Raw genomic sequence first — 20,941 nt, 5'->3', positions numbered from 1 at the left:
GCAAGGGGCTGGGTTGCAGTGGCTTTGCCTCCACAGCTACTGCAGGCTTGTGCAGCCTTTTTTTTTTTTTTTTTTCCTCAAATTCTGTTATTTTCCAGTAACTTGGCCTAATTTCTCTTCCACTGTTGCAGCATCGGCTGCTTCCTATGTGAAACTCTTCCAGCCTGAATGTGATTCCAGCATTCAAAGTGCTGAACTTCACCTCCTACAACTCCTTTTATAAGCAAACCATGTTTTTTGCTTTCTCTACTGAAATGGGATGTGGTTTGGAGGATGGCAAAAAGCTCCCCCGATTTCTGCATCGGTGCCGGCCATTCTCATCGCTTGGTAGGTGACTGGCACAGAGGTTTTACTCTTAACGGCTGGGCACCATGCCAGTGGGTTATTGTCCTCTGGCTGGTAAAGCTGATTGTGCCTCGTTCTAACAAATGTTTCGTTAAGTAGCTCCTGTAATTAAAAAAAAAAATCAAATCGGAGGTTGAGAGCAGGTACGAGGTACCACGTGGGCTGCGTTCAGAGTCCTGTCCCAGCCAGGCCGCAGCTTTTATCTGCCATTGTGTCCTTCTGCCCTGAGGGGCTGCTTGGGGCTGTGCTGCTGTGCCGGGGCTTGGGAATGGTGTGGGTCCCTGGGGCGGGATGGTGACCGGGTGCCCTGCTAGCAGTGCTGGGGCAGCCCTGGGCTTGGCCCCGGCCGCCTGGGAAAGGCAAACATGCAGTGAAATGGTTTCACAATGTTTGCACAAAAAAAACAACCTCTGTCCTGGCCCTGAGCGGGCTCTGCTCTGCGGCGGGGGCGAAACCCTGCTGTCGGAGAGAGGGGCTGCTGCTTTTGAAGCTGAAGGAAGAGGATTTCTGTGGGCGGGTGTCTCCCTGGCTTGCTTGAACAACAAACCCGGGAGCGGTGACAAATGCTTCCTGCGGTAACGCCAGCACACTGAAACCACGACCCTGCACTGCGGGTGCGAGGGCGCTGAGCTGCCGCAATCCATTGTTCAGGGTTTGGTCGGGTTTTTTGTGTTTTGGTTTTTTTTTTTTTTTTAAATCCTTTTTCCCCCAAGGGGCTTTCTGAGACAAGAAGAGCTGGAGCCTGCCCTGGCCTGTTGCTGTTTATCATCCCTGAGCTTGCGAGCCGGAGCAGGGAGAAGTTCCAAATCACTGTGAGCAGCTCCTCGGCCACGCTCGCTGCGGCTCTCCCAGCAGAGCCGGGGAATGACGCGCTGCCAGGAGTAAAAATAGTGCCGCCGCTGCCGCCCCCCTGTAAAGCCAAGCAGCCGTGGCAGCCCCTGCAAGGCGGCAGCATGGGGCCGCGGCTGTGCTGGGGTCGGTGCTGGTCCAGGCCGGCGGTGCCTCCTGTGCTGTGCGGTGCTTCCTGGTGCCTGGGAAACAGTTCCTGCTCTTTCATGATTTGTTGGCATTAAAAAAACACTTCCGCTTGAATTGCAATAACGTCAGTGCCCCCACGGCTCCCCTGGGCCCTGGCTCTTGCCAATCTAGGGCTGCCTTTTCCGGGAGCCTCGGCGTGTGCCAGCGGCTGAGACGTGCCGCGAGCAGCGCTGGCGCAGGTGGTGACGCAGGCCCGGGGAGGGTGGCAGCTGCCTCCTTCACCCCGGCCGGGCCTCCCTGGTGCCAGAAATAAAATCCTTAGTGCAGCTGCCTTCATTAACCAGCTCGCTGCCTGACCCCGCAGAGCTGCAGGCAGGGCTGCCGGCATCCCTGCCCGTGCTGCTGCCTGCCCCGCGGTCTCCGCAGCCCCTCACACCGCGGCCCTGGCCACCCAGAGCCAGCGGCCCTTTGCGGGTGCCGGCATGGAGCTCGACCTGCTCACGGTGCCCGCAAAACCCCAGCTGCGGGTTTTGGGGGTTTTTTTTCCACTTTTTCACATTTTTTTCATCCAGCTCTGGTTTGGTGGGAGGATGGTGCTGGTCGGGGGGGGGGGGGGTGAAGCTGCAGATCTAAGCACCCCCTGCCCCAGCAGCACCCCACGGCTGGGGGGGTGGGGGGGGTGTCCCTGCTCCTGCCTGGCCCAGCCAGGACGGGGCACGGGGGGCACGGGCCAGGGGCCGGGCAAGGTGCAGAGGCCGGAGCAGACCCGAGCCGTTCTGAGCCGGGCTGGGCTGGGCTGAGCCGTGCCGCGCCGATCCGCCCCTGTCCCCGCCCGGCCGCCCGCCCCTGTCCCCGCCATGGCGGCGGCGTTCACCGCCCTCCGCGTCCTGCTCGGGCTCTTCTTCCTGCTGACGGGCGCCGCGAAGCTCTCGGAGCAGCTCTCGGCCGACCTGCACCGGCACATGGTGAGCGCGGCCACGGCCACGGCCGCGGCTGCGGGGCGCGGGGGGGGCGGCGAGCCGCGGAGGGGTGAGCGGCTGGGGCTGGGCTGGTTCGAGGGGTGCAGGAGCGAGCCCCTGGGGTGCAGCGCTGAGTCCTTGGGGGGGGATGAGGAGGTTGGGGTGCTGGGCTGAGCACTTTGGGGTGCAGGGCTGAGCCCTTTGGGGTGAGCAAGCCTGACGCCCTTGGGGTGCAGGCTGAGCCTTTCTGGGGAAGGGGCTGAGCCCTTTGGGGTGCTGGGGTGCAGGGCTGAGCCCTTGGGTGGGGGGGTGAGCAGGTTGGGATGCTGGGAGGCAGGGCTGAGCCCTTCAGGGTGAGCAAGCCAGAGCCCCTTGGGGTGCAGGGCTGAGCCTTTCCAGGGAAGGGGCTGAGCCCCTTGGGGCGCAGGGCTGAGGCAAGCAGACCCTGCCAGAGGGGCTGTGCCCCCCAGCCCCGGGCTCAGGGCAGCTCCGCTCCCCTCCCGCCCTTCCCAGAAGTCGCAGTTCGTGCGGTTCGCCGAGGTGTTTCCCCTGAAGGAGTTCGGGTTCGTGCCGGAGCCAGGCCAGTACCTGGAGGTGGTGGGCTGGGTGGAGGCGGTGGCCGGGCTGCTGCTGGCGTTCGGGCCCCAGCTCCTGCAGGAGATCAGCAACTTCGTCCTCAGTGTCGTCATGATCGGTGAGAGCAAGCGGGCGCCCGCCGCCCTGCGCAGGGTCTCGGGGGACCCTCGGGCAGGGACCCCAGTTCCTACGCTCTGCTCCTCGCCCAGGTGCCATCTACACGCTGCTGGTGCTGCGGGAGCCCCTGGCCATGTGTGCCCCCGCCACCCTCTGCCTCGGCCTCCTCCTGCTGCTCAACATCCGTGGGCACGCGGCCCCCCCCAAGCCCAAGTTCGAGTGACCAGAGGCGGGAAGGACGGCCGGCTCGGCCAGCGGGAAGCGATGCCCTTACGGTATTTTCGGGGGCGGCATCACGTCCTGCAAGGTAACTTGCTGCTGGTGCACAGTGTGTCCTGTCCTGCCGCTGCCAGGGACCCTGGTGCTGGTTGTTCCCACGCTGTGGGACCCGGGCTGGTGCTGTGGGATGGTGGCCTTGGCACTGCCGTGGCACCGCCACCGCTCCGGCAGCTCCGTTGCTAAAATCGCACAAGGTGTCCGGCTCTTCCCAGCGTTTGGCCACGCTGGGCTGGGGCTGGCTCTGCTCTCCTGGGGGCTTTTGTATTTTGGAATAAAGCCTCTTGTTTTTCACGTTTTGCCTCCCCTGTTTATTTCTGCCTCCCCCCACGCTGAGCTGCGGGGGCTGAGGGGACATCCTGGGGCTGGAGGCCCCGCTCCCCCGGAGCAGTGCCTGGGGACGAGGCCTGGGGACAGGCGGGAGCTGGTGGCAGCTGGCGCGGAGGCAGACAGCCGGTGGGGAGAGCCCGCGCGGGGGTGGGAGCCCCCCGGCCGCCTGGAGCCACCCAGCAATGTGTCAGGTCACTTGCTGAACATCCGGGGGGGTGACAGCAGCAGCGCGACCCCCCAGACCCTGTGCCTGGGCAGGCACATGCTTTTTGGGGATCTTGCTCCAGTGGGGCCCTGCACTCACAGGGACCCCTCCGCCACCCCGGATGGGCATGGCCGACGCAGTCCACTTGGGATGAACCCCAAGATCCCATATGAACCTGGTGCATCTCCCAGCAAGGCAGCTGGGATGGCTGTGGGGGGAGACTGGCCATCTTGAGATGAGCAGAGGGGGTACAACACCCCCGTACCCCCAGCGGGACCTGAACCACCTTGGGGTGGCACCTTTGATGTCCCAAAGGAGCATCCACAAATTGCAGGACCATGCAAAGCAGTGAGTCGGATGCTCAAAGAGCCTGGGGGGCCCGGGGTGCTGCTCCCCCTAAATGGAGCTTTGAAGCCAACAAAAGCACTAAGAGCTGGGAGGAGGCAGATTCCTGCTTTGATCCCTTTCAGGGCATCCCCCTTTCCCCCCAGCTGCTGGGTGCGGAAACTTGACCCTCTGCTGCTTTCATCCCAGCGTGGGTGGGAAAAAAGCCCTGGGAAATGGTCCTAGCCGGGGCTGGGGCCACACGGGGGGGCCGGCTGCGCTGGTACTGGTGTGGCCAGCCCCCCCTCCGTACCCCCAGCCCCGTCAGCCGGCGCAGGGGGTCTTAGCATGGCTCCAGCGGGGAATCCCCCATTACATACACACGCAGGTGCTCTCCCCACTCCAGCTGCTGTCCCGCAGGCACTAACCCCCACGGGAGCTTGGGGTGGCAGGGGGGGATCAGGCAGCCCCTGCCTCCCCCAGCACTTAAAGCCTTCCCCAGCCTGGCTGGATCAGACAGCGAGGAGCAGCCGGAGGGGACGCAGCCCAACCCAGTGGGGTAAGTAACCAGCTCGGCGTGGGTGAGGTGGAGCATCCTCCGTGCAAACGGGTGGGGGAGGAAAAGGAAAGGGGGACCGTTGAGGCAGCTGGGGGCTCCTTGGGGGTCTGCGCTGGCTCTGCAGAACAACTGAAGCCCGCCGGGATGAGCCCTGAATCCCACCCCCCCCAGGCTCGGCAGCTCATGCCCTCCATACCTTGTCCTGGTGCTGGGTGCTGCATGTGCTGAATCCGGCCCTGCCGTGCTGGAAAACACCCGCTGGGTGACTCAGTGCTGTCGGTGTGGTGTGGGCAGGCGGTGATGGGAGGTGAAATAGCTGCAGCCCTGGGATACAGCCATTGCGGCACAATGTGGTTTTCCATGCCAGGACCGGCAAACAGCGGGGTGGCAAACCTGCCTCGCACAGGGCTGGGGGGCGCGGGGGGCTGCTGGCCCCATTCTTGTACCCCCCTGTCCATGCCCAGGGTCTCTCCACTCCGGTGCATGCTGAGCCGGTGGGTGACTTCCCCATGGGTGTGCTGCATGGGGGGATTTGGGGCGCTGGGAGCGGGCCGGGGCCGGGTGGCCCCAGTAGGCACGTGGCTGCGTGGGAGGTGTTAAGCCCCACAGCTGCCAGCTGGAGCCGGCGCAGCACCTTGGGGTGCCGCTGGCCACGGCTCTGCCCCTCGGCTGCGGTGCGGCTGCGCCTGCCGCTCCCCCGGGAGCCCTGGCTGGGTGGCTGGCGGTGGCCTCCGGGCTCCCTCGTGGCGTGGGGGGACGTGGCTGGGGTTGGGCTAAGAGGGGGTCCCAGAGCCCCTTGTCTCCTGCAAGGAGCCATTGGAGGCTGAGCCCCTCTGGCAGACGACAGCATCCCCGCGGAGGGGCTCTGCCTCCCGTGCCCAGCAGCCACCGCAGGCGCCAGCCGGAGAGGTCGTCCCATCCAGGTCAATGTCGCTTCCCTGTCACCCGAGGGCTGTGTTTGGGGCCGTGCTGCTGACTGTCCCCTTGTCTTTGCAGGAGCCCGGGATGAACGGCTCGGTGCCGGGGCTGCTGCCGGCGGGGCACCCCAGCGAGTGCGTGCCCAGTGACCCGGTACAGTTCGTGCTGGTGCCCGCTGTCTACTGCCTGGTGCTGTGCGTGGGGCTGCCGGGCAACCTGGTGGCCTTGCTGGTCTTCCTGCAGAGCGGCAAGGTGAGGAAGGCCATCCGCATCTACCTCATCAACCTCACGCTGGCCGACATCCTCTTCAACCTCACCCTGCCCCTCTGGATCCCCTACTACCTGGCCGGGGGGGACTGGCTGCTCTCGGAGGCCGCTTGCCGCCTGGCCGGGGCCGCCTACTACCTGGCGACCTACAGTGCCGTCACCTTCATGGCGCTCATCAGCTTCAATCGGTACTGTGCCGTGCGGGCGGCGCGGCGGGAGCTGCCGCTGACGGGGCGCCGGGGAGCCGCGCTGGCCTGCGCCCTGGCCTGGCTGCTGGGGCTGGGCTGTGCCGTGCCCACTTTGGCCGCCCAGCAGACCTTCCCTGCCCGCGCCGGGGCCACCGCCTGCTTCGAGCAGCACGGCCGGCAGCGGGTGTACGCCTATGCCATGGTGGGTTTCTTCGCCGTTGCCTTCCTGGTGGTGCTGGGCACCTACGCCTCCATCGCCCGGGCGCTCTCGGTGCCCACAGCCACCTCGCCGGGCTCCCACCGGCAGCAGGCGCGTGCCATGGTGCTGGGGATGCTGCTGGTCTTCGTGGTCTGCGTGGCCCCTTACCACCTCACGCTGGCCCCCTGGGTGGGCAGCCAGCCCCCCGTGCCGCTCTGCGGGCCCCCCGCCACCCTGGACGTGCTGCACGCGCTGAGTGTGGCCCTGCTCAGCCTCAACAGCTGCCTCGACCCCCTCGTCTACTGCTTCTCCATCCGGCGCTTCCGTGCCGACGTGGGACGGACCCTGCGGAAGATCGGCCGATGCCTCCCGCTCTCCCCGCCGGCCCCCGCTGGGCCTGTGCCCAGCATCTGCGCATCCTCCTTCGCCTCCTCATAGCGGGGCGGGTGCCGGGGTCCTGCCCCCCGGCTGCCCCGGTGCCACAGTCCCAGTGGGACAGAGTCCCTGGCACCCAGCTGGGAGTGGGGAGCAGCGTGGGGGGAGCTCTGGCTTTGTGCACCCCCGCCTCCTCCTCCCACCCCCGCTCTGCTCTCTGCGCATCCCCACGTGCTCACGGGCCCACGGTTTCCGTTCACGCATGGATCCTGCCCTCCGCATTCGCAGGCACTGGGAGGGCGGCTTGCCCGGCGAGGGGGGGCTGAGCTGCTGCGGGGGAGGCTGAGCCATGGTGGGATGTGGTGAGACAGGACGGGGAGGGATGCCCAGGGGTTGCTGTCCCCTCCGGGGGGTCTCCATCCCATGGGGACATGCATGATCAAAGACACCCGTGGTGTGAGCTGGGCTGCCCGGGGGAGCTGTTTGGGGCCACGCGGCCGGTCCTGTCCTGCACCGTGCCCGAGCCTCACACCCACACCCTGCTTGCTCTCAGCCGGGATTAAAAATGAATGAGCCAAAGGCTTCCCCGGTCTCTTTGCTGGTGGGCGCCTGTGCCACACACCAAGCAGCACCAGCGGCTCCTGCACCCCGGGGCAGAGCTGGGTGCAGGGCAGCCCCCAGCCCCCCAGCCCCGGCCCCCAGCCCCAGCCCCAGCCACGGCTCAGCCCCGCTCCTGCAGCAGGAGCCTGCGCCGGGGCGGCTCCTGCACCGAGGGCTGCGGGGCCCTGCTCCCCCCGCCCCATCCCCTGCCCTGCCCACGGGTGGGTGGCCACGGTGGGTGCAGCGCAGCCCCCAGCCCCGCGCCTGCCGCCCACCTTCCCAGCGAGCCCTGGCATGCAGTGGGGGTGGCGGAGCCAGCGCAGGGCCGTGGGCGGCTGCGTGGGCGGAAGATGGTGTTTTCCCAGCCCTGGCTCGTTCCTGCCGCCACCGCAGCCCCACTCCCCTGCGCTGCACGGACGGGAGCGGTGGGTGCTGCGCAGCCACGTGGGCTCTGGGGCGCGTGGTGGGGGCCAGGGTGCATCAGTTGCCCCCCAACCGGGGGTCTCGCCCCCCAGCACAGGGCTGCTCTCCAGCATGCTCCAACCCACCGGTGCCTGCGAAGGAAGCCTGAGGCATTGGGCAGGAGGAGATGGGCTGCCCGGGGGACCGCCAGCACGGCACGGGCAGGGTGGCAGCCAGGCACCGGGACAGCTGGGTGATGCTGTGCCCTGTGCCTGTCGGTGGTGGGTTATTAAAGGCTGCTCAGCTGCCAGCGGGGAGGTGAAGGTGGGGGGCAAGCCAGGCCCCGGGGGGGACGGGATCTCCGTGTGCCATGAGAATCGTGCTCCATCGTGACTCAGGGAGACCACGGCACAGTTAACCCGGTGTGGGCTCACAGGATGCCGGGGTGCTCATGGTGCCCGGGCACTTTGCTCTGGATCCATGCAGCTGTGCCCATGGGCCGGGCTGGACGGAGCTGGTGTCCATGTGCTGCGGTGCCGTGTCTCGGCAGAGCCAGGACATGGCCAAGGGTGCCTCTGCTCCGCACCCAGCCCTGGCCCAGCCGTCCTCGACCACCCGGTTGTTCCTCTTTTGAAGTTCATATTAAATTTTAATCCTTTTATATAACTGCTCAGGGAGGTGGGCTGAGCTCCGCTCCCCACGTGCAGCAGGAGCAGCCGTGCCGGTGGCAATGCAGGGTGCTGCAGGGCCTGGCGAGGGCTGGGGCTCCCCTCCCGGGGGCAGCAGGACTTTCGGGGGGGCTTTCTGCATGGCAGGGGCAGGGGCAGCCCCAGCTCCAGCTCTGGCAGGGTGTCCCAGGGAAGGGACTGTTCAGCGGGGGGGGGACAGTGACAGGGGCCACGGGGCTGCTAAGCAGAGTGCCCTGAGATGGGGGTGGCTCTGCAGAGCCGCAGCGCTGGGAGCAGGGCCTGGATCCGGCCTCGCTCTCCCCACAGCGTGCTCCTATCCCACTGCCCTGTGCCGCCCCGGGGAAACACTCGTGTCCTCCAGCCCCGGCCGTCCCGCTGGGTGACTGATGGTGTGACTGCTGGGGACAGCCCTGCCTGGTGACACAGCCGGCCTGGCTAAGGACCACAGTGCTGGGGCATGGACACAAAACACCAGGACACGGCTGCTTGAAAACTGGCTCCAGGCGCTTGCCTGGGCCATGTCCCTCCGTGCTTCGGGCAGGGGCTCCCGCGCGGCGTGGTGGGCGGCTTCAGGGCGGCACAGTGCCAGGGCCGGGCATGTGCCACGGTGTGGCTCCCGCCACGGCGCGCAGCAAGGCGTTAACCAGGTTCTTGTTCCGCTGCGCTTCTAAGCCCCGCGCGCCGTAATTATTATTATTAGCAAATTACACGGCGCAGCGCGAGGGGCTTGGCGGGTGGGCGGCAGCTGGCGGCCCCCAGTCTCCTGGGGGAAGGCTGGGCCCCGGGGGGCTGCACCCTGCCCGTGGCCATCCCGGTAGCCCAGCGCTGTCCCGGTAGCCCAGCACTTCCTGGGCAGGCAGCGTGGCCACAAGCAGGGGTGGGTGACGGGTCCCAGGGTGCCCCTGCCGCCCTGGGGTGCCCCAGGGGGATGCCCACGGGTGGGTACCACCTGTCCTGCTGCCAGCCCAGCACCGCGGGGCAGAGCCCACGCAGCGGCCCCGCCCGCGGCAGCTCCCCGGCCTAACACGCGTGGCCCCCGCGGCTCCCCCCGCTTCCCCCCCCCCCCCCCCCATCCCGCCTGCACCCCGCCGGGCTCGGGGCCGGGGGTCCCGGGGTGCCGGGAGGCGGCGGCAGAGCCGCACCGGAGCCATCTTGCGCCGCCGCCGCCGCCGCCTCCCGCTCTGACTCCCGGGGAAAATCCACCGCCGTGTCTTGGCTGCGCCGCGGCGGCGGCCCCGCTCCGCTCCGCACCGCTCCGCGCCGCTCCGCGCCCATCCGCGCTGCACTGCGGGGCCGCCGCCACTCGCATGCTGCCGCCCGCCGCGCTCCCACGCGCGGGGCGCCGGCCCGGGCCGCGCCGGGACCAGCTAAGCCGGGACCAGCTAAACCGGGACCAGCCGAGCCCAACCGAGCCGCTCCGGTACCAACCGGGCCGGAGCAGCCGGGCCGGGCCGTCGGGGAGCCGCCCGGCAGCGGCCGGAGGATGTAGGCGGCGGGAGCGGGGTAAGAGCGGCGGGGGCGGCGGGCTGTGGGCGCGGAGGGGGGGGGGGGCGGCCGGTGGCCCGGCGCTGCCCGGCCCGGCCGGTGCCGCGGTGCTGCCGCCGGGGGCTGGTGCCGCCGCGGGGCACCGCCGGGCGGGCGGGGGCCCCGGTCCCGGGGGATCCGCGGTGCCCAGCGCGGGGGTGTGTGTGTGTGTGGGGGTGTGTGTGTGTGTGTGCTCTCCCCAACGGGGCGCCGGGGCCGTACGGGACAGGCCCCGGGGGGGACAGGACGTGTTGCCCGGGGACCCATCCAGCCCCGCCAAGCGGGTGCTGGGGGGGAGCCGGGGGGAGCTGGCAAGATGGCTGGGGGCATCTCACCGGCACCGCGGCGCTCAGCTCAGCCGGCGCGGCTGGTCAGGATCCCCCGGTGGGTGCGGGAGAAGGGGTGCGGGCATCCCCCATCTCCTGCTGCCTGAGGCTTTGGGGAGGGGGCTGAAGCTCTCAGCCCCTCCAGCCTCTCCCCGGAAGGCGACGCCAGCCATCCTGGTGCTCTCCCGCTGCAGAGAGCTCTGGCCAGGCTTGGGCAGGCCCAGGACCCCTCCCCAGCCCGGTGGTCTCCCATCTCGCCAGCCTGCACAGCTATGAGGCAGGCAGGCTTGGTGCTGGGTGCGGGAACGGTGTCCCAGCCGGGCCGGTGCGGGTCCGGGGCTACCGGCAGGTGCTGGGAGCTGCTGCAGAGCACAAGCCGAGCTGTGACTCTTGCCACGCATCCAGGCTTCATGGTACAACCCAGCCTCGCAGGCTTTTCGGGGGCCTGGGTCTGGCTGTCTGTCTCCTCTCATCTCCTTCCTTCTCCCGGACGGCTGGGTTTTGTTGGGGGAGCCAGTCTGGTCCCTCCACCCTGTGCCAAACCTGCAGAGCAAGTTGGCGCTGGGACCGCTTGTCTCTCTCCATCCCGTGACATCCAGCCCTGCATGTTGCCTCCCTCGTGGGGCGCAGGGCCGCGCTGCCCGCAGGGGTTCCTTGCCTGCTCCCCAGGCCAGGCATGAAGTCCTGAGCGGGCAGGAGGGAACAGAGCCGGGCTGTTGAGTGCTGGCTGCCCCCGTGGAAGTCCGGGCTGGGAGCAGGCGGCCTCCCTTGCTGTAAATCGGTGCAGGATCTGGCCAGCAGCAGCAGATTCTCCTTTAGGAAATGGATGTCATTTCCCATCTATCTCGGTTCCTCGCCCCCGTGCTCCCACTTTCCTCCTGCACGCGTCCGCGGCTCCCAGCCCTTAGGACCCCGTCTGCTGAGGGATGGAGCAGGGGGATGGCCACCGGGAGACGGGCACGGCCACACTTGGGAGGCTGGAAGGAAGCATGTCAGCCCTTTCAAAGCGTTATTCAAGCGCCGGCAGGGCTGAGAGGGAAAAAATAGCTATCAAAGTGACCATGGAGCATCTGAGCTGGAGGGGCCCCTCTTGGCTGTGGGGACAACGAGAGCACCGGCGTGGGGTGGCACAGGCATGAGCGTGTTTGGGGCTGCCTTGGGCATTGTTACCCCACTGAGCCTGGGCACCAGGACCGGCTCTGGGCATCCCTGCTGCGGGGAATGGGGTACACAACTGTGGCGTCCCCATCCAGCCTGGGTGAGTTGGTGCCGAGCCCTTGATGCCCAAATCTCCCTCCCGAATGCCAGAGCTTGTGCCGTGTGGGCTGGAGGAGCAGCACCCAGCCCTCCTGCTGGGCCTGGCTCCCAGCAGCCTGGGCAAGGCACAGGGAGAGAAGCAGAGGGTGGTGGGGAGCCCAGGCTGGGGGTCCCTGGGGGGCCCCTTCCTTCAGCCTCCCCATCACTCGCTCGGAGGTAGAGCCACGCTGGGACCTGCGGGACACAGAGCCCATGCAGGAGCCCCGAGGCTAGTGGCTGCGCTGGTGCGTAAGTCTCCACGGGTCTGCCCACCCGTGAGAGCAGGATTGGGCCCCACGCTGGGGTCTCGTGCCCAGGTGGTGCTGCTGGGGCTGGGGCTGGGGCTCCAGATCCAGGTTTTGCAGGCGCTCGCGTCTCTCCGACAAGCTGATCTGAAACCCTGGATCCCACCCAGCCAGAAATTTGGATCTGGAGCCAAAGGTGACTCTTGGCCCTTATTGCCATCACGGGCGAAGCTAAAATCTGGATCTGAGCAGGGACGCGAGGAGCCTGGATCCGGCTCAGGAGCCGAACGTGTGGCTTGTGCTCCTTCTGCCCATCAAATTGGATTTCCTGAAATAGCCTGTTGAAGACCAGAGCCCGGCAGGGACCAAATGACAGGTCACCAGGGCTGTGGAAGCCCCACCACGATCCTGGCTGCCTGCTTCAAGACGTTGGCAGCCAGCAATAATAGTAATATACGGTGCCATTGCCGGGAGAGCGCAGCGCTGGAGAGCTAAGAATAGCAGGCGAGACGTGCCGGCAGCCGGGGGACTCGCGGGGAGGGCCGGGGGCCAGGGGTGTGCGGTTGGATGTGCTCTGGGGGACATCCCGGTGATGGGGAGGATGGAGGTGGCAGCCCGCGTCCCTCACAGGGGGGAGGACATCCCCGTGGTGCTGGTGGCACGGGGCACGGCAGGTGCCAGCAGAAAGCAAGGGGATGGGGACGTGCAGAGCGGTGCCCGGTGCTGCTGACCCTGCGTAGTGCCCTTCAGTGTGGCCTCGGGGCTCTGCCGTCCCTGAGAGCTGGGTGTAAAGCCTGTGCTGCCAAAGCGGCCTCGGGATCGTGGCCCTCTCGATGGCCCTGTGATGCCTGGTCCCCCTATGAGCAGCAGCACAGGGGGGCCACCCCAGGAGCCAAGGACAGGGCTAGGCTCTGAACTCAGCACCCCACACCCACCTCCCCCAGGCCGGGCAGGATCAAGCCCCTTCTGCTCCCTCTGCCCTGCCCAGCGCCCAGCACCTTGTCCCCAGGGCTGTACGGTGTTGGCCACGGGGGGACGGAGAGGGCACGGCTGCCATGGGCACACGAGCCAAGCCATGGGGAGGCCGGGCTGCTCTCTGCCAGCCGCGGCGGCGGCACGTGGCAGCAGAGCAAGTGCCCATCAGATTAAGGAGAATTAATTTGTACTTTCCCCGTTTCCATGGGGCTGGGATGCTGCGGGCGCCCGGTGTCCCCCTCCTGCGAGCAGCTGTGCTCCCGCAGCTCCCGTGTCAGCGCCTCTACAACCTGCCCTCAATCCTAATTAGATTTTCCACGTTCCCCCCCAGCTCACTGCTCCCCAAATGCTGGAGCGGGAAGGAGCCATGACATGGTTTCTAATCAGCTTCTGAATTCAGATTTCTCTTGGCTGTCGTTGGAGGAAGCTTTTCACAGCCTTTGTCTGGTGCTGCCCGAGCAGGGTGCTGCTCTGCGGTTCCCCTCGAAGCCGCCGCGGCAGGCGATGCCGGCGCCCTGGGGAGCGAGCAGCTCAGTGCCGCGTGGGGAGGCAGCTGGGAGACCCTACAGAAACACAGTGCTGTTTGGAGCCGGACACTTGCAAGAGCATCACCGGCACCCACAGACCCTGTCACGCATGGCCGGGTGGGAGCCAAAGCAGGTGGCCTCCCCACCGCAACCCAGGGCCGGTGGGCACTGGGGCTGCTGCGCGGTGCAGTGGTGCTGTGCCAGCGGTGCTGGCTGCTCCTGGCAAGCACGGAGCGCCGCTGCTGCTGTTCTCCTGGGGCCCGTTCTGCGTTGCTCCCATGGGGCCGGGCAGCGGGTGCGGGAGCTGGGCACCGTGCCCCGTGTGCCTGTCCCAGCGTGGCTCTGCTGCAGCCGGTGCATTGCTGGGTTTGGCTCCTTCCCCAGCACCCAGACCTCGTCGGCGGCGAGTTGTGGCTCTGAGCAAAGCCAGGGGATGCAAACACTTCCCAGCGCTGCCAAGCCCCAATTAATAGCCTGTGAATCATGATGCCGCTGGAAGAGCAGATGTTTGCGGCGTGGTTGCCAGCGCTCGGTGTTTCACCGAGGGTCTGTTTGGGCTTAAACTGGCAGCTTCGGGCAACAGGCAGTGGTAGGAGCCTCGCTGCCTGCCTGGCCCTCTCCCCCGGCAAGGCCGGGAGCTGTTTGGGCTGGGAATTAGCTGAAGTTTTTGGTGGGCAGAGCAGAGCGGGAGAACAGCCTGTCCGTGGGCGTGTGGGGGTGCTGCTTTCAGAGCGAGAGGACTGCGAAAGCTGAAGGTATCGAATCCCGACGCGATGCCCGGTGGGGGACCTGCCAGTGTCCCATCCCTGGCGCTGCAGACTCAGCCCGGGGCACCCCGTGTCTCCCCAAGGGGCTGGAGGGGCTGTGGTGGGACTGGGGGCCCCGGGCCCCTCGTTTTGGGGATGGTGAACTGGTTGTTACTTGGGAGACGCTGCGTGTCTTGGATGTGGCTTTCCCTGCCGTGGTGGTGCAGCTCGGCCGAGTCGGTGTCCCCAGCCGGCGGGGTTGGGGCGAGACCCCGTGGCGGTTGATGCACCCCGGGTCGGTGCTGTTGGTGCCATCGGTGCAGCATCAGTCTCGGTGTTTCATGTCACGACATGCGTCTGCTCCAGGCTCCCCTGGGCCCTCTCTGGGTGGGGGGGGGAGTTGGGGACAGCCCCGTGCCAGGGGAGCTGCGGCGGGTGCCAGCGGGTGTCGGGGGGGTGGGGGTGCGGGGGGCTGGCGAGGGCTGCGCGCGGGTGCCTGCGGGGTGCAGAGGAGCGTGTGGGTGGGGGGTGGGGGGACGCTGCGGGGTGGGAGCAGCGGGGGTGCGGGGTGCACAGCGCTGCAGCGGTGCAGGAGCAGCGGGGTGCGCGTGGCCGCGGGGCCGTCCAGGTGCACAGGGATGCAGCGGTGCGGGGCGGCCGTGTGTCCGTCCGAGCGTGCGGGCCGTGTGTCCGTCCGAGCGTGCGGGGCCGTGTGTCCGTCCAGGCGTGCGGGGCTTGTGTCTGTCTGTCCGTCCGCGCGCGGCAATGCAGCGGGGCGGTGCGTGCGGGGCGGTGCGTGGGCGCTGCTGGCGTGGGCAGCCGCTTTCCCGGGGGTGCGTGGCTCTGTGCGGGGGTGGCCGGAGCGCGCCGGGGAGCGCGCGTGGGTGTGTCCCGAGCGCGCGGGGGCGCCGGCTCTGCCACCGCCTCTCGCCCGCTGGAAGGTGCCGGTGTCGGCTCAGGCACCGGGAGCGTGGCCACCGCCGCCCTGCCGTGGGTGGCCGTGACCCCGAGGACGCCTCCGGCCGGGCCGGCGACCGCTCGCTGCGCGGCCTGGCCACGGCATGGGCAGCCCGCAGGGATTTTGCAGGAAGAGAGCGAATCCAGCTGCCACGCCGCTTCCGTCCTCCGGCTCCTGCCGAGCCCAGGCGGGCAACTTCATGGCTTAGCAGCAGCGTCAGGGTGAGTGGGGTGGCGGGGGCAGGAGAAGGGGCTGCTGAGCAGGAGGGGAGCGGGCCTGGCTCCGTACAGGGGGGTCCATGCCTCGCAGAGCCCCTCTCCCGGGAGAGCCCCCGCTTTGTGCCCAGCGGAGTCCGCCCAGCCTGGGCAGAGCCGGAGCCCCCCAGGCAGCCCTGCACCCCCGCGGAGCCGTTCCTAACCCTTTCCTGGCCGAGTCCTCCTCCCTGGCAGCTACCTCCTCTTCTCGGTGTGCAGCGTATGGCTCCTGGCCAGCCCTCGCCCAGACAAGCCTCGGCACAGCCTTGAAGCTCACCCGGCCGGGATGGCGAGCTCCCAGCCCAGAGGTCTCTCCTCCCTTTCCCTGCAGCCCTGCGCTGGGCTGGGGGCTGTGTCTGCTGCGGCTGGAGGCTGTGCACATTTTGGGGTGTGTGCTGGGGCTGGGGGCCAGGGGCTGCGCACATTGGGGCCGGGGGCTGCGTGCGCTGGGGCTGTGCACGCTGCGGGTGGCAGCCTGGGCTGTGCCTGAGCTGAGCTCACCCCTGGGGACACGGTGTGCTCAGCCCTGGGGACACGGTGGTCTCAGTGCGGGCATTTGCTCAGGATGAGGGAGGTGAGACCCCGTTGCTCCGGCCCAGCTCTGCATGGGGCCACGCTGTGCTGGCTGTCCCCGAGGCGTGCAGCAGTGGGGTCCATGACGGGCTGCGGGGGTGAGGAGGGAGCGGGCTGCGTGTGGGGCAGGCTTTGCTGCGTGCTCAGAGCTGGGGGGACATGCTGGCCTTGCCTGAGCCCCCCGTGGGGTGGGTGTTCGTTTGCCTGCCTGTTGCATTCCGGAGAGCAGAGCAGGGAGCAGAGTCCCAGGGCGGCTGGGCCGTGTGTGTCCTGGCAGCATGGGGAGCAGGGCAGGGCTGCAGCTCCATGCGTGCGAGGGACGGGGTCCCCTCTGCGGTGTCTGTGTGTTGGCCCATGGATGGAGCAGGGGAGCCCAGGTCTGCCTGCCTGCCAGACGGCCCCGCTGCCGGGGAGCGGCACAGCCGGTGCCGACATCTGTGCTTCGAGCCCTGCCTGTCTTCGGTTCGCTCCTTGGCACAGTCACAGTGGCAGTCGGGTCCCTCCATACCTCTCCATGGTTTTCCCCCACCACCTTGCCTCTCCATGACATGAACGTGTATTCTCCGCTGTGTTTTCTTGGAGGGGAAACTGAGGCAGGAGTGAGGGAAGTAGCAGAGCCCTCTCCTGATCCCTGTCATCCTCAGGCTCGATCCCACGCCTCACTCTGAGTTGTTTTTTCCTGCCAAGTGATGCCAAGAGCCGGGGGGAAGCAAGGGCGTCCCAGCACACAGCTCCTGCCCGTGCCTGCCTGGGGCCCTGGAGCCGCCCGGCTCCTCCTGCCGTCGCCTGGCGTGTCCCTGGCCTGGGGCTGTGAGAGGGACTGGTGGCGGGGCCGCGGGGCGGCTGTCTGCGGCACGTGCTGCCGGGCGGTGTGGTGGCCGTGGTGGCTGTGGTGGCCGTGGTGGCCGTGGTGGCCGTGGTGGCAATGGTGGCCGTGGTGGCAGTGGTGGCCGTGGTGGCCGTGGCGGTGGTAGCGGCGGGCGGGCGCTGTCCGCGGTGCTGACCGCCCCGGCGCTGCCCGCTGGGCCCCACGCTGCGTGTCCCAACGGGAGAACCGGCAGCGTGTCCCGACCCCTCGGTCCCCCCGGGCGTGCCGATGGGCGCGTTGGGGCTCGGGGTCCCCCCACTCCCCTGGGAACGTCCCGGCCTGCCCTTGGCCTTTGATGTGCGGCAGCTCCAGACAGGGCTGGCGGGACGGGCAGCCGACCCACGGCCGTGCCCGCCACCCCACGCCCTGCCTGCCGGGCTGGGCACGGCCTGCCTGCCGCCGGGCGCTGCTAATTGCCCCGCTGCGCAGGTCAGACGGGGATGGGGTGCTGCAAGTTGGACTGGAGAACGGGGCAGGGCAGAGCAGGGCAGCTGGGGACATGGGCCACCAAGGCTCCATCACACCCTGCCGGGTTTGGGGCAGGCCGGAGAGGTGCTGCTGGCTCTGCTCGGTGCACCCGGGTGGGCGCAGGGTGGCTGATGCGGCGTGCCTGGGGCAGCACTGCTGGCTGGGGACACTGCGCCCACCTCCGCCCCCCAGAGCCGTGTCCCCGAGCACGGTGCCGGTGTCAGAGCTCCCAGAACAAAATGTCAAACCATGCAAATGAGGCTGCGGGAGCGGCTGATTGAAGGGCCCTGCCCCGCCTCAGTTGCAATCAAATATGCAAATGACTCCCGAGGAGGCTAGTGAAGGCTATTAATAGCGGGGGATGAGGCTGTGAGAAAGCATGGCGTTCCCTGAGAGGATGAGGCTGGGGGCTGAGCTGGCTCTGCTTGTCCCTCTGCCTTGCATGTGCCACCCGGGCAGGCACCCACCTCTCTGCCCATGCCCTGGACAGGGTGGCAGGTGGTCCCTGCGGGGAGCCCATGGACACCAGGTATCGCTTTGGCTGCCGTGACCCTTTGCAGGGCGGGTGCCTGTGCTCCTGCCCGGCGTCCTGCGTGAACGGTGCATGTCTCCATGCCGAGCGGCCGGGAAACCCCAGGGGGAAATTGCGTTTGTTGAAAAGGCTGGGCTGAGATTTTCCCCTTGGGGAGTTTATCCTCGAACAAGGAGGAATTAGGTACCTGGGGGGACCTGGGCACCGCTCAAGGGGTTTGCCGTGAGCTGTGTCCCAACCAGGCGGCAAGGGGCTGGGGCGGCTTGGTCCGGCGGGGGGGGCTCAGCCTAAGCAGGCATCACCATTTTGGTGCAGGGAGGGAGGAGAGGGCTGGGGAGGGCTCCTCTCGGACCCCCATCCTTCACCCTCCGCTTCTGTCTCCACTTCTCTCTCCTGGTTTCCTTCCGTTGCCGTCGAGGCAGAGGACATCCTTCTCCTGCCAGCTCCAGTGTGAGCACGAGGCAGGTTCCCACCATGGTGCTGGCGGGGACCGTGCTGTCCCCAGTGTCCCCAGCTGGAATGGGGGGCTTGGTGCGCTTGGGCCCCCGCCGCAGCCCCTCTGCCCTGTCTCGTGGGTTTTGGGAGCCAGGAACCACCTGACCTTTTTAGAAAATTGTGAAAGTAAGGCTGGAGACAACAGTAACTAATTATTTAAAATCTGAAACTGGAATAATTAGCCCAATTAACAGTCTCAGGTGACGTCTTATTCCATCTGATAACGGCTTGAGGAAGAAAGAAATTAATTAATCCGTCAGCCTGACATTTGTAGGTCACCGCTGGCTCCTTGCGCCCATCCGGGCAGGAGCAGGGGTGGTTTGGGGGTGCCCATCCCGCTTGGCACAAGGGGTCTGCGTCTTTTGGGGGTCTCGGTGCAGGGAGGGGGGGGCTGCGGGTGAGCCCAGGCACCAGCTGGGGGAGATGGGTTGGGGGCTGTCGGGTGGGGGGAGAGGGTGCCGTGGTCCGAGGCCGGGGTGATGGGCAGGGGGACAGGGCTCGGCATCCCCCGGGAATGCTACCAGCGCAGGTTCGTTAGTGAGGCGGCAGCTATAGGTCTTTAAGGTTGCTGTGGAAACGGTGGTGCTCGTTACCGGGAGGAGCCTCCTGCTTTCCAGGCAGGGCCCCCCCATCACTGCGGGAGAGGGAACCCCGCCCCGGACCCCTAGGACCGCACAGACCCCCGTGTCTGGGGAGGGACGTGGCGAGGGCACGGCTGCGCACACGCAGGCGGTTGGCGTTGGGTGTGCAGCTCCCCGCAGGCCAGGCTCCCTCCCTGCCCCCTCCGGCACGGACCCCCCCAGCCCCACTTTGTCCTTGGCATGGCCAGGCAGAGCTGCACACGCGTGCACATGCATGGACACACATGCACACGCATGCATCCCTGCACAGCGTGGGATGCCAGTGTGCACACCTCCCTGGGCAGCGCAGCCGTGCCCCCGCACCCCCTCGGGACCCTATCCTCGCACCTCCACCGGCACGCAGCCGTGCACGCTGCTGGCATGGGAGCGTGCACGTGCGCACATGTACCTGCCTGCGCCCCAGCCTGGCACCGGGGCCGCAGTGCCATGCTGCCTGCCCTCCGTGGCACGGCACTGCATGGGGCCCATGGGGTGCAGAGCATGCTGAGGCAGAGCCCCCGGCTGCAGCCCAGCGGGCGACTCGGTGAGACCTCGGTGCTGCTCTCAGCTCTTGGAGTTTTAATGAGGTAAGTTGTATAAAAAGCTTCGTTTGCCCTAAATGCCCATCCCTGCGTGAAGCTGCTGCGGCGCAGCCCGGGCCCACCCTGGGAGCTGGGCAGGGGGCTACGGGGCTGGGCACATGCTCCCGGGCTGGGCACATGGAGCGGCAGGAGGAGGAGGACGAAGGCGTTTTAGCACATTTGCAATCATTTCCCTCCTCCCCACCAAGTTTACAGCTTAGCTCAGCGGCTTATCAGCCTCCAATCTCATTAAATCAGGCAAATTGTAGCATCTGATATTTTATGGAGATTAAGGTGTGCGCCTAGACTCTATAATTATTGGCAAAGATGTATTTACAATACCTTGTTGCTAGTAAACAAAAAATAACTTCAGATCAAAGCACTTTTACAGGGAAATAAATCTGCCGATAGAGCCCCGCTGCGGCGCATGGCATGGAGACGTCGGTGCTGCCCGGGGTGGGTGGGCGTTGCGGGGGAATGCGCGGGGGGCGGTTCGGGGATGTCCCTGGTCCCACGTGGCTGCTGCGGGTCCCATGTGCCAGGGCCATCACCAGGCCAGTGCCCTGTGCCTGGGTGTCCCTTGCTGGCATCTCCCATGGGTGCCCCGTGGCACCCACCCCTCCGGCCGCGGCTCTGCCGCAGATTTCCAGCCTGGAAACCTCCCCACCCCGCTGCTGACACAGGGATTTATTGGCACAAGCGTGTGAGCGGCAGCGGTAGCGCCTTCCCCCTTGCTTCTTCACCGCGGTGGGAGCCCTGCAGATTACCGATGCGGTGACGCTGGTTTATTGCTGCCTGAAGTGGATTTATCTGCGCGGCGGGGCCTGGGCTCGCTGCCGGTGTAAATCACCGCAGCGCGGCCAGCATGAGCCCGAGCACAGTGGCTGCCTCCCACCGGGCCAGGGTGTTCCAGCCTCTCCGGGGGTTTTTGTGGCCGGGCTCCCCGTGGGGCCGTACGCTGCACACCCCGGCTCGGCTGCCCGGCAGCAGGCATAGCCGTCCATTCTCCGTCTCGCTCTCCTGCCCGCTGAAACGAGAATAAAATGGTGATAATGCCACAGACGTCCTCTGGAAAGGGCTCTGAGGCAGATGAAAAGCCCTACTTAAGAGTGAGGCCATTATTATTAATAACTCAGAGCGAGGCTGTAAATTCAGCCGACACAGCTATTATGGGAAATGAACCTGCTCCTGTGCCGCTTCCAAGGCTGCCCAGGCAGGGGACGGCGATGGGGACAGGGATGGGGACAGGAGAGCGGGGCTGGATGGCTGTGCAGCTGCGGGCTAGGTCGTGTCCGCAGCCATTGGGGCGGCATGGCCAGAGGGGGCAAAACCTCTTGGCAGACACTGGCTCTGTCTGGGCTCACTGGGACGATTTCTCAGCTTTTCTGGGAAGGTCAGAGGTGTGAGGGAGGGGACCTGGAGCACAGGTCTCCCCCCAGAAGGAAAGGAGATGGCTGAGGTTTGCAACAAGGCTGAGACCGGGCTGAAGCTCAGGACAGGGGTGACTCAGGCTGCGAGGAGCGTGGCCGGGGCTGATGCCAGGGCTGGGTGCAGGGAGAGGGGCCGCAGTGCCACGGCTGGCACGGGGCTGAGCTGGGCAGGACCTGCCGTGACCGTCTTGGCGCAGGCTGGCTGTGCCCATCTGG

General features: G+C 67.1%; 2 protein-coding genes across 3 annotated transcripts; both read left to right on the top strand.

The window, feature by feature from the left end:
- Window positions 1-2,180: 2,180 nt before the first annotated feature.
- On the top strand, window positions 2,181-3,545 carry TMEM35B (transmembrane protein 35B). Of its 2 annotated transcripts, none has more exons than XM_050909981.1 (3): window positions 2,181-2,288; window positions 2,799-2,976; window positions 3,068-3,545. In XM_050909981.1, the coding sequence occupies exons 1-3, from the start codon at window positions 2,181-2,183 to the stop codon at window positions 3,196-3,198; spliced, it is 417 nt and encodes a 138-aa protein (XP_050765938.1). In that variant the 3' UTR covers window positions 3,199-3,545. The 2 variants fall into 2 exon arrangements, with proteins under 2 accessions (XP_050765938.1, XP_050765937.1); XM_050909980.1 differs by having other exon boundaries at window positions 2,796-2,976.
- A 2,129-nt stretch (window positions 3,546-5,674) lies between these two features.
- On the top strand, window positions 5,675-6,679 carry LOC127024968 (platelet-activating factor receptor-like). Its single transcript, XM_050909715.1, has one exon. The coding sequence runs from the start codon at window positions 5,675-5,677 to the stop codon at window positions 6,677-6,679; it is 1,005 nt and encodes a 334-aa protein (XP_050765672.1).
- Window positions 6,680-20,941: the final 14,262 nt, after the last annotated feature.

This window comes from Gymnogyps californianus, chromosome 22 (genome assembly GCF_018139145.2).
Source record: "Gymnogyps californianus isolate 813 chromosome 22, ASM1813914v2, whole genome shotgun sequence".
Taxonomy (NCBI): domain Eukaryota; kingdom Metazoa; phylum Chordata; class Aves; order Accipitriformes; family Cathartidae; genus Gymnogyps; species Gymnogyps californianus.
The sequence above is the reverse complement of the archived record's forward strand: the minus strand, read 5'-3'. Positions and strand labels throughout refer to the sequence as shown.